This window comes from Biomphalaria glabrata, chromosome 18, assembly GCF_947242115.1.
Source record: "Biomphalaria glabrata chromosome 18, xgBioGlab47.1, whole genome shotgun sequence".
NCBI classification, from domain to species: domain Eukaryota; kingdom Metazoa; phylum Mollusca; class Gastropoda; family Planorbidae; genus Biomphalaria; species Biomphalaria glabrata.
In genome coordinates, this window is record NC_074728.1 from 16,441,949 (window position 1) to 16,457,481 (window position 15,533).

A 15,533-nucleotide genomic window follows, 5' to 3' on the forward strand; every position below is an offset into this window, starting at 1 on the left:
TTTTACGTTGTAAAATGACAAAGAAATCAGATAAAGGTCCTTCTAAAAAGAACGCAGTTTCCATTGAAGTGTCTTACATTAATTAGTACTCCCGTCATGTGTCTTTGTGACCAGATTTCTTCAAGTATTGACTTCAAACATCTTGCAGGTCTCGTTGACTTTAATCTACGTGATAGGAGCAAGATTGCTAGGGGAACTAACCGTGGAAATAACTATTCCTTCATTCACTGGGTGCCAGCAGACGATAAAATAAACACAAAAATGTCTCCAGATGGCGGACACAATCTTTGAACATGATGTGAAGCCCAGACAAATGGCCTATATAAATGATGGGAATGTTCTATTCAATGTCAATTCCTGGTGGATTTTCCGTTGTATGGTCTTTTCTTTGTCTTTTCTCTTCAAACAAGTTGACTGCACAAGGTAAAAGAAGATTAGTTTTCATTCTTATTGTAATATATTTTTTAAAGAACAAAGCTAAACTGTAGAGGATCTGGCCCAGTAGTGGTGCACTCAGTCAGGTAAAAAGTCAGGTTTCAATGTTTTCAACAAAAATATCAGAAGCTACAAACAATCATCAACAACAAACCCTGTATCCGCCAATACAAAAAGGAGAAACGTGAAAGTGTTATCGATAATGAAATGTTAGGCCCATTGACAAAATGATACCACAGGATACGGAGACATATTAATGTTATTATTGTTACATTTTTTTATATTCATATGTATTCAATGAACTGATTTTTATGTAGATATGGTTCGACCTAAATTCTGGCCTATTTGATGTATTGAATAATTATATGAATTGAAAAAATTGCATGCATATAGTTTTAAAAAATTAATTTATTCGCATTGAGAAAAAAAAATTAGCCGTTGCACAAGACATTGAAATAACTAAAATAATATTATACCGTATTTTCAATATCATTTCTTGTTTTTGAGATCTAAACGGGACAGACGGACTGACAGACAGGCCACACAAAACTAATAGTTACTATCCTCTTTTCGGGTCGCCAAAAATATAAAAATAGAAAGATTTTTCATTTTTCTTTTTTGAGCATAAAATATTCTGTAATTATTTTGTAAGTATTTGTAAAGTATATATAACTTCGCCCCGCTCTTAAAGAAAAAAAAACATCGACAGACTTTTTATTTTATTTTGTCTATTTAGTCGGTTACTTTTTTTTTCTTATTATTGACAAAAGTTGTTTTTTAATTGCTTCATTTACAAGCGTCCATCAAAATTTAGTTTTATGTTCCATATGTTCAGAAAATGTCTACTTTTTTTTTTATTGACTACTCAGAATGCTGGCCAGATTGATTTTAGTTCTGTTGACTATTTTTGTTTTCAACGTCATTTCTATAAACGCCCATGGACGCCTACTGGAGCCGCCATCTCGCATGTCTGCTTGGAGACTGGGCTATCCTGTCCCCAGGAACTATGATGACCACTCAATGAACTGTGGCGGGTATGCTGTAAGTAAACAATTGTTTACTCTCTGTCAGCTTGTTAAACACGTCCAGGCTAAGAAGTAGCCTATACTTTAAGTATCTTTAGTCTTAACGAACACGTGGCCAATTTAAAACCAAACGTAAGCACATTGTTGAGTTTACTGATTGTTTACAACCACACGTCCCCTGTGTGTTCAAATCCCTTCCACTGAGCAGCTAAGGGCAGCACGGAAACCTTCTCCCTATATCCTCTTCCTCAACACATTAGTCAAAGAGATTGGACCCTAGCGCACTGAGCGAGTTATAGACATGAGAGATGATTCCATGAAATAAAATAGTGTCATTTTTATATTTCTTCATAAGTTTTTGTTGTATCATTTCACTTTGTCTTGTTCTGATTCTTTCTGGATTCAGTCCGGAGTTAGGGCTAAAAATTGAACAATATTTGCCTCAAGTTTCTAACTGAGGCGCGGTGGCTGAGCGGTAAAGCGCTTGGCTTCCGAACCGGGGACCGGGGCTCGAATCCTGGTGAAGACTGGGATTTTCAATTTCGGGATCTTCGGGCGACTCTGAGTCCACCCAGCTCTATTGGGTACCTGACATTAGTTAGAGAAAAATAAAGGCGGTTCGTCGTTGTGCTGGCCACATGACACTCTCGTTAACCGTAGGCCACAGAAACAGATGGCCTTTACATCATCTGCCCTATAGACCACAAGGTCTGCAAAGGAACTTTACTTTTACTTCTAACTGAAGCACAAGGTTCTTAAACAAACGCCTCTGATTCCACACAGCTCTAACGGGTACCTGACTCAAGTTTAGGGAAAGTAAAAGCGGTAGGTTATTGTTCTGGTCACACGACACCCTCGATAACTGTCGTCCATAGAAACAGATGACCTCTATAACTCTATTTCATCTGCCCTTTACATCGCAGGGTCTGATTAGGGAAACTAAATTTTTTACACGTACAGTTATAAAACAGTGTGTTTCTCGTTTTTTTTTTCGTCAATATAATGATAAGGTAAAATTACCTAGTGTCTCATGATTTCAGACTCAGTGGAACAAAAACGGAGGTAAATGTGGTATCTGTGGAGACTCCTGGTCAGGTACAAGATTTTATGAAAGACCAAATGGAGCAATGGTTCAACATAAGGTCATCCCAATGACCTACTCTGAAGGTTCAACTATGAAGGTCACTTTAGATATAACTGTGAGCCATAACGTAAGTACTCAGCAAGCCAGATGAAACATGTTGTGTGCATGTGTATGTGTGCGCCCTAGTGGTCACTTAGTCGAAATGTGCATTTACTCTTCTACGAAGAAAAATATCATAATAAATAAATCCAATCAAAAGTCTTAAACTTGAAGAAATACTAAAACACGTTTTTTCATGATTTAGAGATTGTGCTATAACATTCAGAGAAATCAGAACATCAATATGTTTAATAGATCTTTTCAATTGAATGGGTTTCATTTGATTGCATTGATTGCCCTTGATTTGTTTATATTCAACTGAGTATCATTTGGCTGTCATTTGGCTGTCATTTGGCTGCATCGTTCTGTTTAAAATACAATTTTGTTTGGAAAAAAAATGTACATATTGGGATTGAGCTCTATAGACTAACAAAACTTGCTGTACTGGAGTACAGAATAAAGGTAGTCCTCGGGTTACGACGGTCTCGACTAACGTCGTTTCATGGTTACGACGCTGTTTACGACGGCTCAGTCCGAGGAGGTTTTGCCCTGGTAGAAGAAAGGTTGTCAAGGTTTGAGGCTGAGGATCCCAACATGGAGAGGTACACTAGGGTTGCCAGAGGAGTCATGGATTCCCTTAGGTGTTACAAGCAGATATTGGAGGAGAAGAAGATGGTCTCCTTCCAAAGTAACCTGCAGCAGTACTTCAAGAAGGTAGACAGGCCTGCAACAGAGCCTCCAACAGAGCCTCCAACAGATCCTGTACTTGCATTCTCTACCTCACCTGCCCCTCTTGACTCTCCTGCCCCAGTATCTCCAGCAAGTTCTGTCGCTTTCTCCCAATTAGCTTGTTCTCTCTTTGGCATTTCTATTTTTGTTTATTACAGTACATTGTTTATTACTGTTACAGTACTTACAGTACTGTATAGTACAGTACAGTACAGTATTTCATTATTAAAATTACTTTTCTGCACAATATTTTACTGTTTTTATTGATAATTATGTATTAGAATAGGTGTATGAATAGGCTAAGTGTTTGCAGTACATTACAGTACTGTTATTATGCTACAGTACTCTGTATGAATGCATGATCCGACTTACGTCGAAATTCGGTTTACGACGCCGCGTAAGAACGGAACACCGTCGTAAGTCGATGACTACCTGTGTAGGAGATTTTCATGCATGGCGGAAAATCTTTAAATAACAAGCTATTTTCTGTGAACCCAGTGAACAAATTAAGACATTTTTGAAACAGCAGAATAAAATGTTCAAAGCTGTTGTATTTGTCGCACATATAAAATAAAGAAAAGGAGTGAGCATTAGACTTTCACTCAATGACTTTAAACTTACAAACAAATGGGCAGCTAGCGGTAATAAAGGAAATTTGATACCAAGATAAACTATCACGTATGGATACAATTGTTAAATTTTACTCAACTCTTTTCTATGTAGTTGGCAGCAACGAAGTTCAAATGACCTCCCTTGACATTGTGTAGTCGTAAAATTCTCCGATACGAAGTTTTGATAATCCATGAGTTTTAAAAGGTTTTCAGTAATTATTTGTATAATGTAGAATAATTTTTCTCACCTCTTCTCTTAGTAGCATTAACTAATTTTTTGTTATTAAGTTGACAACAGTGGTCTTTATATATGTCTTCCTTGAAATTGTTTAGTTTGTCTAGTTCAAAAATGTCTCCAAATCTTCTCTTCTTTGTTATTTTCTTACATTTTTCTTCACAACCGCCACATTTCTCCATAGCACTTTCTCTTCTTTAACTAGTTGACTGTATCTTAGGACTTTCTTCAAGTCAAGCAGATTTTACAAAACAAATCAAAATGCAAATAAAGAGAAAATTACTGTGCTTAAATTGAAAAATTGTATCGTCCAGATTCCTAATAAGTCAATATCAATAGTTCAAGTAAGATTATTTTTTTAGATTCGACCAAAAAATTAGGTTTCCTATTTATTCCAGGGCTGGAACGAGTTCAGACTGTGCAATGTAGCCAGAACAGGAGGAATCGAAGCCACGCAATCCTGTCTGAATGACACACTTTTGTCTGACGCCAGTGGGAAAACAAAGTTTTATTTCACCAGTAAGAAAGTTGGCCTCTATAGCTACAAGCTACTTCTTCCTAGAGGAACGACTTGTGATCACTGTGTGCTCCAGTGGAAGTGGAAAACAGGTACAAAATAGGAGGACATTGTCCTGATAGGCTCTGGTAGGACATTGACCTGATAGGTTCTGGTAGGACATTGTCCTGATAGGCTCTGGTAGGACATTGACCTGATAGGTTCTGTTAGAACATTGACCTGATAGGTTCTGGTAGGACATTGACCTGATAGGTTCTGGTAGGACATTGACCTGATAGGTTCAGGTAGGACACTGACCTGATAGGTTCTGGTAGGACATTGACCTAATAGGCTCAGGTAGAATATGCTGAAATTGTTTGAGACATAGACATTAGCTTGATTGGTGTTATGGACATTTATATTATAAACACTGGTATTATAGACATCGGTATTACAGATTGATATTATAGACAGTGGTATTATAGACATCGGTATTACAGATTGATATTATAGACAGTGGTATTATAGACATCGGTATTACAGATTGATATTATAAACATTGGTATTATAAGAAAACTTTGAATTCCGACTTCTGCTGCCGACACTGGCGGATCCAAGGTGGGGGAGGGGGGGTCGGCCGAGTTGGGGGGGGGGGCGATCTAAACTTATTGAACAAAATGTATCACTTACAAATGAGCTTTTTTTAAAAAAAATAATCTAAATATGTGGGGTATCTTCAAATCGTTTTATTTGGAATATAGTAAGGGCCTATCTAATTCATATTAGAATATTTTTTATAATGAACTGTACATGTCAGGAGAATGCGTTTCTGCTGTGAAGAATGCAAGAAAACGCTTTTAACGTCGTTTCGCCCCGACACCTCAATGTCGAATAATGTGCTGTAAATGTCAGGAGAATGCGTTACTGTAGTGAAGAATGCAGAAAAAAAAGGAGGAGGCTTTCAAGAGAAAAGGCTAAGCATGACTGTTTTTTTTTCTTCGCACAAAGTTGAGAAACACTGCTTTATATAAATATGTGTTGTGCGCACGCTTATGCATAGTTTAGGGATTACTGGGCGTTAGTGCGTTAGGGTTTGGAAAAAAATCTCCCCCACCCCAGTCCAAAGTTCTGGATCCGCTAGTGGCTGCCGTGCAGCTTTACCCAAACATTGGAAAGACTTTGGTAGTCAACCCTGAGGAAAAATCAGGAGCCGGCAACCCTTAGCCAGGCTACAGCACACAGTGCTAAACCCTGGCAGAGCCTGCGACGACGCTGATCACAAACTGAATCGGCAATTGGCGTTACTTTGGATATATCACTGCGTGGAGAGGGGGGGGGGGACTGATGTGTGGGCGACATCATTCTGACCAGGCATTCATCAATTCTATGGGATACTTCAGAGTTGTTTCGCGACTGAAGGAGGGCATAATTATAGTCATTACATTATATACATTCGTATTATAGACATTGATATTATATACGTTGGTATTATAGATATTGGTTTATAGACGTTTTGGCTATAGACATTGCATTGGTATTATAGACGACATTGGTGTGATAGATTGGTATTATAGACGACATTGGTGTGATAGATTGGTATTATAGACGACATTGGTGTGATAGATTGGTATTATAGACGACATTGGTTTGATAGATTGGTATTATAGACGACATTGGTTTGATAGATTGGTATTATAGACGACATTGGTGTGATACTTTTGTATTATATTCAAACAAAATTCTATAGTTGAATGTAAAACTTAATACCTTAACTAAAAACAATAAAATATCAAAAAATAAAATAAACAATTGTCATTTTTACAATCATTTCATTTTTTGACGTAGTACTTTGTTTTAAAAAAATTATGCTTTTTAAAAGTAGAATAGATTTTTATTAATTGTGAACACACAATACTATACTAAGCATTAAAGCGATTAATCTGCATTCATTATTAGATATAAACTTTTATTTCTGAAATGTTAATTATTTTTTCTTAGATAAAAAGGTTTTGCTTAATTAATTAAGCATGAAAAACTGTCATGGAAAAATCAAATCATTATGGTTCATTAAAAGAAATTTCAATAAATTAAATAAAAACATAAAACTAAAATGTTATTTAGGCCTACCCTTGGTTAGACAAATAATAGAATATACTTCCTCTGTTTGGACTCTCAACTCAAGAAAACATCCATAGCCTGGAACGGACACAAAATAGAGCAGTGAGATTCATAACAAACTAATGTTTACATTTGACAAGAGTAACACCTTTAGTAATATTACTGAATTTAGAAAGCCTTCAGGACAGAAGACTCAAAAGTCAAAAGTAGCCATTATGCATAAAACACTGAACCATAATCTTCAAATACAAAAACAAAATTTTATAAAATATCCAGAAAGACATAAAGATAAAGGCACATTTCACGTTCCATTTGCTAGGACAAATTTGTGCAAATACTCCTTCTTCCCTAGTGCTATTAGAGCATGGAATGGGTGCCTGAGCTAGCCAGGAAAACCAGTGACTTGGCAGAGTTTAAGTCATTGGTTAATATGCATGACTAATTGCATGACGCGTAGAATCATCTTTTTTGAAGTAACGTCTGTATTATATACGATACAAAAACATTTATTTGGAGTAGTAAATTATACATCCGGCTTTGGGTTTTTTTTTTTTTTGTTAATATCAAATCAATTTTTTTCTCTATGTCAAGGAAACAGCTGGGGCTGTGACGCTGCTGGTTGTGGAGTAGGTCACGGTGACGCCCAGGAAGAGTTCTACGGTTGTTCAGACATCAAAATCTTACCTAAAGGCGCTCCATTACCTACACCAAAACCAAGGACTACCACCAAGCCAAGCTTTTCTTTCAGACCCAGCGCGAAGGACTACCTTGGATACAACTTGCTGGACATTTTCCGAGAGTTTGAACTTGTGTCCAGAACGTTCGACGTGTCAGAAAGAGACGATGACCTTGACCTCGACGACGTTCTTCCAGTCAACACAAGCGCGCAGGAATATTTGGAAACGTTAATCACATTGAAAACTCAAGGGAAGCTACCTTACATACCCCAAACACATCCATCTGATAGTAAAATAGTTTTCTAATTCATTGTATTTTTCTGAACCAAGTACAGTGATCGGTACATCTTATTTAGATTAGTACGTCTTATTTAGTTCAGTACATCTTAGTGTGTCAACTAACTACTATTACTTCTGAAGTAAAATTGCTGCTTCTTCAAATCTTTCGAGATTCAATATCAAAAATTGAATCAATACAAATTAAACTTGACGAGGAAACAATTTTAGCTTTTTAAACCAATGACAGTTCCACTGATACGAAATTATTTCTTGGAAAATATAAATGTTGTACAATAGTGTAATAAAATAGCTTTCCAAAACTTGTGTACTGTTATTGTCACGTGAATATTTGTTTTGAAACTTTTAAATATTTGTTAATATCTCCTGGCGATTGATTAATTGTGTTTGCTGTTGAATATTTCTAAATGTATCTTAAATTTAAATTCAAATTCTTTTGATAGAAATTTTCTTATCTCTCAAAATGAAAGTATAGCAAAGTAAAAATGTGTGCTATCCTATTCGAAAATAAAAGTGAATAAAGCCAAAAAAATTTCTTTGTTTAAAATGTGTATGTGTAAAACTGCTTGTTTTTAGATTGTTGTGTGTGTGTTTGGCAATGTGTTTGGAAGAAAATAATAAACAGTCACGTTGAATTGTTACTTCAGCTACTGATTTGCATTCAATGCTACCGGCGAAGGAATCTAACATTTAAAATTGTAGGACTTTGTGCATCTAATCACCTGAAATTTTTTATATTAAATATAACAGTATAGAGAACCTAGATAAACCTAGATAATTAACTCAAATCAAATGATTGTTCAGTAGAATTAATAAATTTCACGATCAATTGTAAACACAGTAATTCGTTGATTGTTCACACCTTGATTCCTAAGATACGGTCTACTTTCTTTGAGCTATACGATCCAGAGACAGTGAAAAAAAAAAAGAGAAAGCGATATAGTGATATAAGGGAACGATATAAGGAAACCTAAAGTAAAAAGTTAGAAAATGATGAAGACTGGGATAAATGTTGAAATAATTGGATCAAAGAGACAAAGACACTAAATTAAAACATTGTTGCCAACTAAATATTTCAAGTTTTGAATTGATATTTTTTTAATTTCCAATATTACCGCTAGTTAGTTGGGAAAGGGGAGGCGTCACTTTAATATTAGTAAACAATATCTTATCTTATATAATACAGACGCTACTTCAAAAAAGAAGATGATTACGTCCTACGCGTCATGCATTTAGTCATGCATATTAACCAATGACTTAAATTCTGCCAAGTCACTGGTTTTCCTGGCTAGCTCAGGCAACCCATTCCATGCTCTAATAGCACTAGGGAAGAAGGAGTATTTGTACAAATTTGTCCTAGCATATGGGACGAGGAATGTGCCTTTATCTTTGTGTCTTTCAGAGTATTTTATTAAATTTTGTTTTTGTATTTGAAGATTATGGTTCAGTGTTTTATGTATGATTGCTACTTTACTTTTGAGCCTTCTGTCCTGAAGGCTTTCTAAATTTAGTGATTTTACTAAAGGTGTTACTCTAGTCAAATGTGAATATTCGTTTGTTATGAATCGCACTGCTCTATTTTGTGTCTGTTCTAGTTTCTTAATGTTTTCTTGAGTTGAGGGGTCCCAAACAGAGGATGCATATTCTATTATTGGCCTAACCAAGGTTAAATAACATTTTAGTTTTATGTTCTTATTTGATTTATAGAAATTTCTTTTAATAAATCCTAATGCTTTGTTTGATTTTTTTGTAGTTTCATCAATATGTGGATTCCATGACAGTTTTTCATTTATTATAACACCTAGGTATTTTGCGTTTTTAGTCTGTTTTACTGGTTTGCCATGAATAAGATAAGTGGAATTAATTTGTTTTAGTTTTTTTGTTACTCTTAACAACTGACATTTTTCTGGGTGGAAAGACATGCTCCAATTTGATTCCCATTTCTGTAATTCATCTAATTCTCTTTGTAAAATATCTGTGTCTTGTGTTGTTTTTATTGTTCTATAAATTATGCAATCGTCTGCAAATAATCTGACTTTTGTTCCTGAACTAATGCAATTTGGTAAATCATTTATGTAAATTAAAAATAGTAGTGGACCCAAGACTGTTCCTTGAGGTACACCTGAGTTTACTGTTATCGGTGTTGATTTAGAGCAAGATAATGCACCGTAGATACCAGAGAATATGCATTTTGTTGGCTTTCAATACCAGAAATAGTGCTCATTTGCAAATATGTCATTTGCATTATTAACTTTGTATAATCATAAATAGTCAAAGGACCATAATCTCATTTGCGAGAACCGGATGATCTTTTAAAAAGGGATCAGACGTGCGCCCAAAGCCCGCCTACTCATTGGTGCATTGGTGACTATTTCAGAAAAAAATAAATAAATACTTAGCTCCATCTCCAAGGTTTTAAATTTAATGTAATGAAAATATAAAAGGCCGCATTAAATTAAAGAAAAAAGATTGAAAATTCTACGAAATCCAATCAACAAAATTACAATATGTGTATATAATTAACCATGGGCGTAGCCAGGATTTTTTTTCGGGGGGGGGGGGGGGGGTTGGGGGGATTCTCCCCTCTCCCCCCCCCCCCGCGGAAAAAAATTAAAAAAAAATATATATGTGTGTGTGTGTACATAATTAATCTTTATTACATTCTAACCCTTTCGGAAGACGTTTATTATGCCCTAGAATAGATTCTTCCTGGAATTAGTGGGAAACTCGTAGAGTCCCCGCTCTTGCTAGCAAGGGGGTCTGGGGGAGTTCGCAGCGCTCCCCCAGCGCGGGGCGAAGCCCCGCCGCCGAGCACTATTTCTGGTATTGAAAGCCAACAAAGTGCATATTCTCTGGTATCTACGGTGCATTATCTTGCTATTAAAAAGTTTTGTTTCAAAAACCTAATGGGCTATTCTTACTGACTTAGACCCTCTCGCACCGTTCGGCGCATTTTCCGGCAAGCTGTTTCCGCAACTCTTATTTTGCGTAATTCATTTTGTCGGAGAACATGTCCCGCAAAACCTCATGCGACGCTCTGTCACAACCTTACTAAGGGTTCGACTCCCAGTTCGGCATATGATTTCTTTGATTTAGACCCGATCTCTATAACTGACTCCTAAAATCTGTCTTAGCCATCTTTGATGAGCCACATTTAGTGTTTTTCAATTTTGGCAGAAGACTATTCACACTTTATTAATGGAGCCCAAGCCACTGGTAGAAATTTGTAACCTTTCTTGACTACGCCTTGGAATTACATGCCTGTATTTCGCTTTAGATTTTATATCGAAAAGGAAAGTTTTTTCGTCAAAATCATCTGAAGGGTTTTAAACTAAAAAATCTCTGGAGTTTTTTGTTGTTTTTTTAATTCAAAACCCCATTTAGCTACGATCATAGAATTTGGTGACTGTAGTTTGCTTTAAAATAATATTGAAGAGAGAGGTTTTCAACTCTAAACGCTCTGTAGGGGAATTTTTAACAACACAACACAAACTCAAAACCCCTTTGGCTACGCTCATAGATTTTATAGTGTGTAATTTGCTTTTTTTTTTTTATTGAATAGGTACTTTTTAGCTTCAAACCCGAACTGGACGGGGGGGGGGGGTAAACTCAAGACCCCTTTGGCTACGCTCATAGAATTTTGAGTGTGTAATTTGCTTTTTTTTATATTGAAGAGGGGGTTTATCGTAAATTTTGGAGGGGGTTTTAAAATCAAAATCTTCCTTAACTGTGCTGTTGGAATTTGGGGATTGTTGTTTGCATTTTTTTGTTGTGTTTTATAGAAGAGGGGGATTTAACTGCAAAAACCTCTGGTAGGGGGTTTTAAACTCAAAACCCCCTGATAGAGGGATTTGTATCTCAAAACCCCCTGATAGGGTTTTTTTAAATCTCAAAACCCCCTGATAGAGGGATTAGTATCTCAAAACCCCCTGGTAGAGGGTTTTTAAATCAAAACCCTCTCGGCTGTGCTGTGGTAAGTGATGATTTAGTATTACAATCTCACCTAAAATAAACAAAATGAAAGCAAAAATCAGTCACTTAATTCCGTCCCCCCCCCCTGGGGGGGATTTATTTTCATTTCGGGGGGGGGGTGAACCCCAACCCCCACCACCTGGCTACGCCCATTTAATTAATTAATTCAACATCTTATTCCATAATATTATTATATGTCGATAAATTATCTTATTTAGCACAACCTACAGAGTTAAAATTAATACAAATCTTTTATATAATATGTCTGTAAAATAGAAATAGATATAATGTACAGGAACAATTAGGCATTCTATAAAAATTAACAAAATAAGCATTGCGAAAAAAAATTAAGAGATAATAATTTATACTGAAATTATAATAAAAACATAGTCAGATACTTTAGGAGCCACTTCGTATAAAGAACTGAAATTGAATTCTGGCAGAAAACTTTTTGTGACAATATAGTGTAATAAACCTGGTGGTGACACAGATGGGGGTAGTGGTGTGTGTAGACAGCCGACCTAAATCGCCCCAGGTCAGACGTTCGGTCAACCATGACGAGTTGCGACGGTCCGCCACGACAGTTCGGGAAGGATCTGTGTTGTTCAGGAGCTCATGAGCTCAGGAGCGTCACAATCGATGTAGTCATGTGATCAATCAAAATGGTCCAGAAACGTTCCATCCCGGGTACGCTATTCTGCCTCAACGTGGCACTCGGGTGGAAATGATTACTTGAAGAAGTGATTAGGCTAAATGAATAGCAAAACAAAACTCCTGTCTGGACCTCTTCCAGACAGAACGATTTGTTCAAGCAGGCCTATACGCCTAGAGTTCGAAGAGCCTTCGGCTCAGCTCTTTTGACAATCACACGGGACCCTATATAAGAACAAAGGTGTTAGTGTCAAGCCCCTTCACGTCACCTCGCAACTTCACAAGTACGAGTCGAAGTCGGAGTCAAGAACCAGCCTAGGTGGGGTCAGTCCGGAACACAGAATCAAGTGCAAGTCTAGGAAGAGGCGGAGAGTTGATACAGCTTTACAGAGATGATTCGTTCGAGTGTGAAGCTTTCGTACAGTCTGTGTTACGTTGTTGCCAATTGTACAGTATTGGCTGTAATTTATTCAACATTAAACTGTTACGTTATTTTGGAGCCCAGAGTTGTCAAGTTCTTTAAGTTGGTGGTGTCGTGTGGTGCAGTTTGCAGGGAGCTTAGATAATATAAACTTTATAAAGGAGTCTTAGTTGATAAAAACACTGAATCTTCAGTAAGACAATGTGTTATCTAAATTGTATTATTTATTGTGCTGCGTAAACGATGTCAGGCTTACCTTACCATACAAAGAATAAAAAAAGAAAAAAAATATTTAAAAAAAAGACTAACTTCTTTATACATTATAAAGCGCTATTATTTTGCTCTTAATAACTAACGAATGTTGGATATGTGATAGAATATTTTTTAAAGCCCACCTCACCCCCTCCCAGAGAAATAGTCCTGGTTAAACGAATGTATAAATCTACTAGAATTTACAAAATTCTAATGATAGGCCTTTAGATCTAGACTTAGAAGACGATACCAATGATATTCCTGAACATTAATTTATTAAACTCTTGAATAAGTTAGGGCCTACTTGCGGAAATGTCCAAAGACGTAAATTCTGTTCAAGGTAAATGTTTTCTGGTACTCTAGCTCTCGTTAACCCTCGGCCACAGAAATAGATGACCTTTCCATCATCCGTCCTATAGATCGCAAGGTCTGAAGGAAAACTTTTCTTTGCTTTTACTTCAGACAGATTTAAATTAATTTACTAATTATACTACTTGAAAGGATGTCAGAAAACAGAGGAGCGAAAATTTTATACAAGCAAAAACCAAAAGGCAGGCGACCCAAAGGCAGACTCCGAATGGATTGATGATGTGGAGGCAGATTTGCAACAGCTTGGGGTTAGGGCGTGGAGACGAAAGGCCCAGGAGAGATCTGAATGGAGTGATGTGTTGAAGCAGGTCAGTGCCCTTCATGGGCTGTAGCGCCACTGGTATGGATAGATGGATGCTATGAAAAAAATTATAACGATAAAAACCAGAGTTTACCTAGTGTGGCTGACGACCTAGTAATTCTGTTCCCAAAGATATACAGCAACTATCAAGAGATCCGCGTACACCCAGGTTTTTGAGCTCACTCTGGAGGTTTAAGGTTTTATTTTCCTGAAGGTACGAGTTAAATAGAGGTATTGTAATAACAGCTATTTTTTAAGTGAAAAAAAATTATATGAAAAACGTTCATTTAAACACATGTAATAGTCTCATTCCTTTTAAATCAAAGTAGATCTATTTATACTTCTAAATGTGTATTTATAAATAATATACTCTATATAATAGTACCACTGACTGACTAATTTATTTATGTATCAAGAGATCTCAGCAACTACTGAACGGATTTGCATGAAATTTCATACACGTGTTCCTTTTACGTGATTGCTATGAAAGGGCTTTGACAGATTTGTCACTTGTGCATTATTTCGCTAATAAACAACGGTATTATTCACTAAAAGAGTCTTAATGATTATTTCTTGTTAATTTACTGATATACCGTACCAATTTGAATGTAGGGTTATATATTTATTAAATACATTATGTCATGATGTCGAATGTCAAAATGCACCGGGGCCCCGAAAGAGTTAAATCCTCCCGGGCCCCCGAATCTCTAGCTACGCCCCTGCACACACACACACACATTTCTGAATCGCAGTCCAGAAGTTAAAGGGATGAACAAAAAGTCTAGGGTACTCAGCCCTGCTAATCTGGCCACAGTTAAAATTGTACCACTGGTTTGGTTCTCTATTATGCACCTGGGACTGGCGTCTGGATTGTTCCGGATTGTAATCATGCCAAGCGCCATCCGTTGTTCTTCTGCAAGATTTGGGATAGGACGCGACAATTTTCATTTCTGAAGGAGCGTTTTCAAACTTAAAAGTCAAATCACAAGTCAAGTCACAAGTCAAGTAACAAGTCAAGTCACAATTCAAGTCACAAACCCAAGTCACAACTCAATTCTCAACTTAATTTTCATTTGTGAAGGAGCGTTTTGTAACTTAAGTTAAATAACAAAGTCAAGTCACAACTCAAGTCCCAACCCACGTCACATCGCAAGTCACAACTCAATTCTCAACTCAAGTCACAACCCAAGTCACAACTCAAATCACTACTCAAGTCACTACACCTGGACGCTTGAACCTTTATGGAAGAGATAAATAGTTATTGATCATTAAGGAATTAGTTAAGTATCATCCCCGAAATGTCTCGCGACCTATTTGCGGCTCACCAGAATAATAGCAGCTGATGAAAGAATGGGAAAATCTGAGATCCTGAATACCAGACCTGGTAAAGGTTTCAATTCAACTCATTCATCAAACAGACAGCCATGTATGTTCTTTCTTATAGACGTCAAACTTATTTTGACTGTAAAGTCTCAATGTTTGCACATCCTGCTCGTGGTAGAGATACTAATTGACCTGTTTAGGTAGCCTGGCTCCTTAGGCTAGTGTACTATCTTTTGGACAAACAAAAGACTTAGCTCTTGTAAAAAATAAAGAAAAAACTATGTGTCGGACAAGGACGTCGCGTTGTATGTTTAAGAAGACTCAGATACCAGGAGAACAAAACATATATCCTGTTTCATCGGAGGACATGTTCTCTTATTACGGAACAAAGGGAGATAATAAAAAATGGGAGAGTACAAGTAGAACTATATCAAGGGA

General features: G+C 36.6%; 1 protein-coding gene across 1 annotated transcript; it reads left to right on the forward strand.

The window, feature by feature from the left end:
• Positions 1-244: 244 nt before the first annotated feature.
• On the forward strand, positions 245-8,343 carry LOC106050564 (uncharacterized). Its single transcript, XM_056017646.1, has 5 exons — positions 245-423; positions 1,305-1,476; positions 2,501-2,671; positions 4,617-4,827; positions 7,424-8,343. The coding sequence occupies exons 1-5, from the start codon at positions 272-274 to the stop codon at positions 7,813-7,815; spliced, it is 1,098 nt and encodes a 365-aa protein (XP_055873621.1). The 5' UTR covers positions 245-271; the 3' UTR covers positions 7,816-8,343.
• The last annotated feature ends 7,190 nt before the right edge of the window (positions 8,344-15,533 follow it).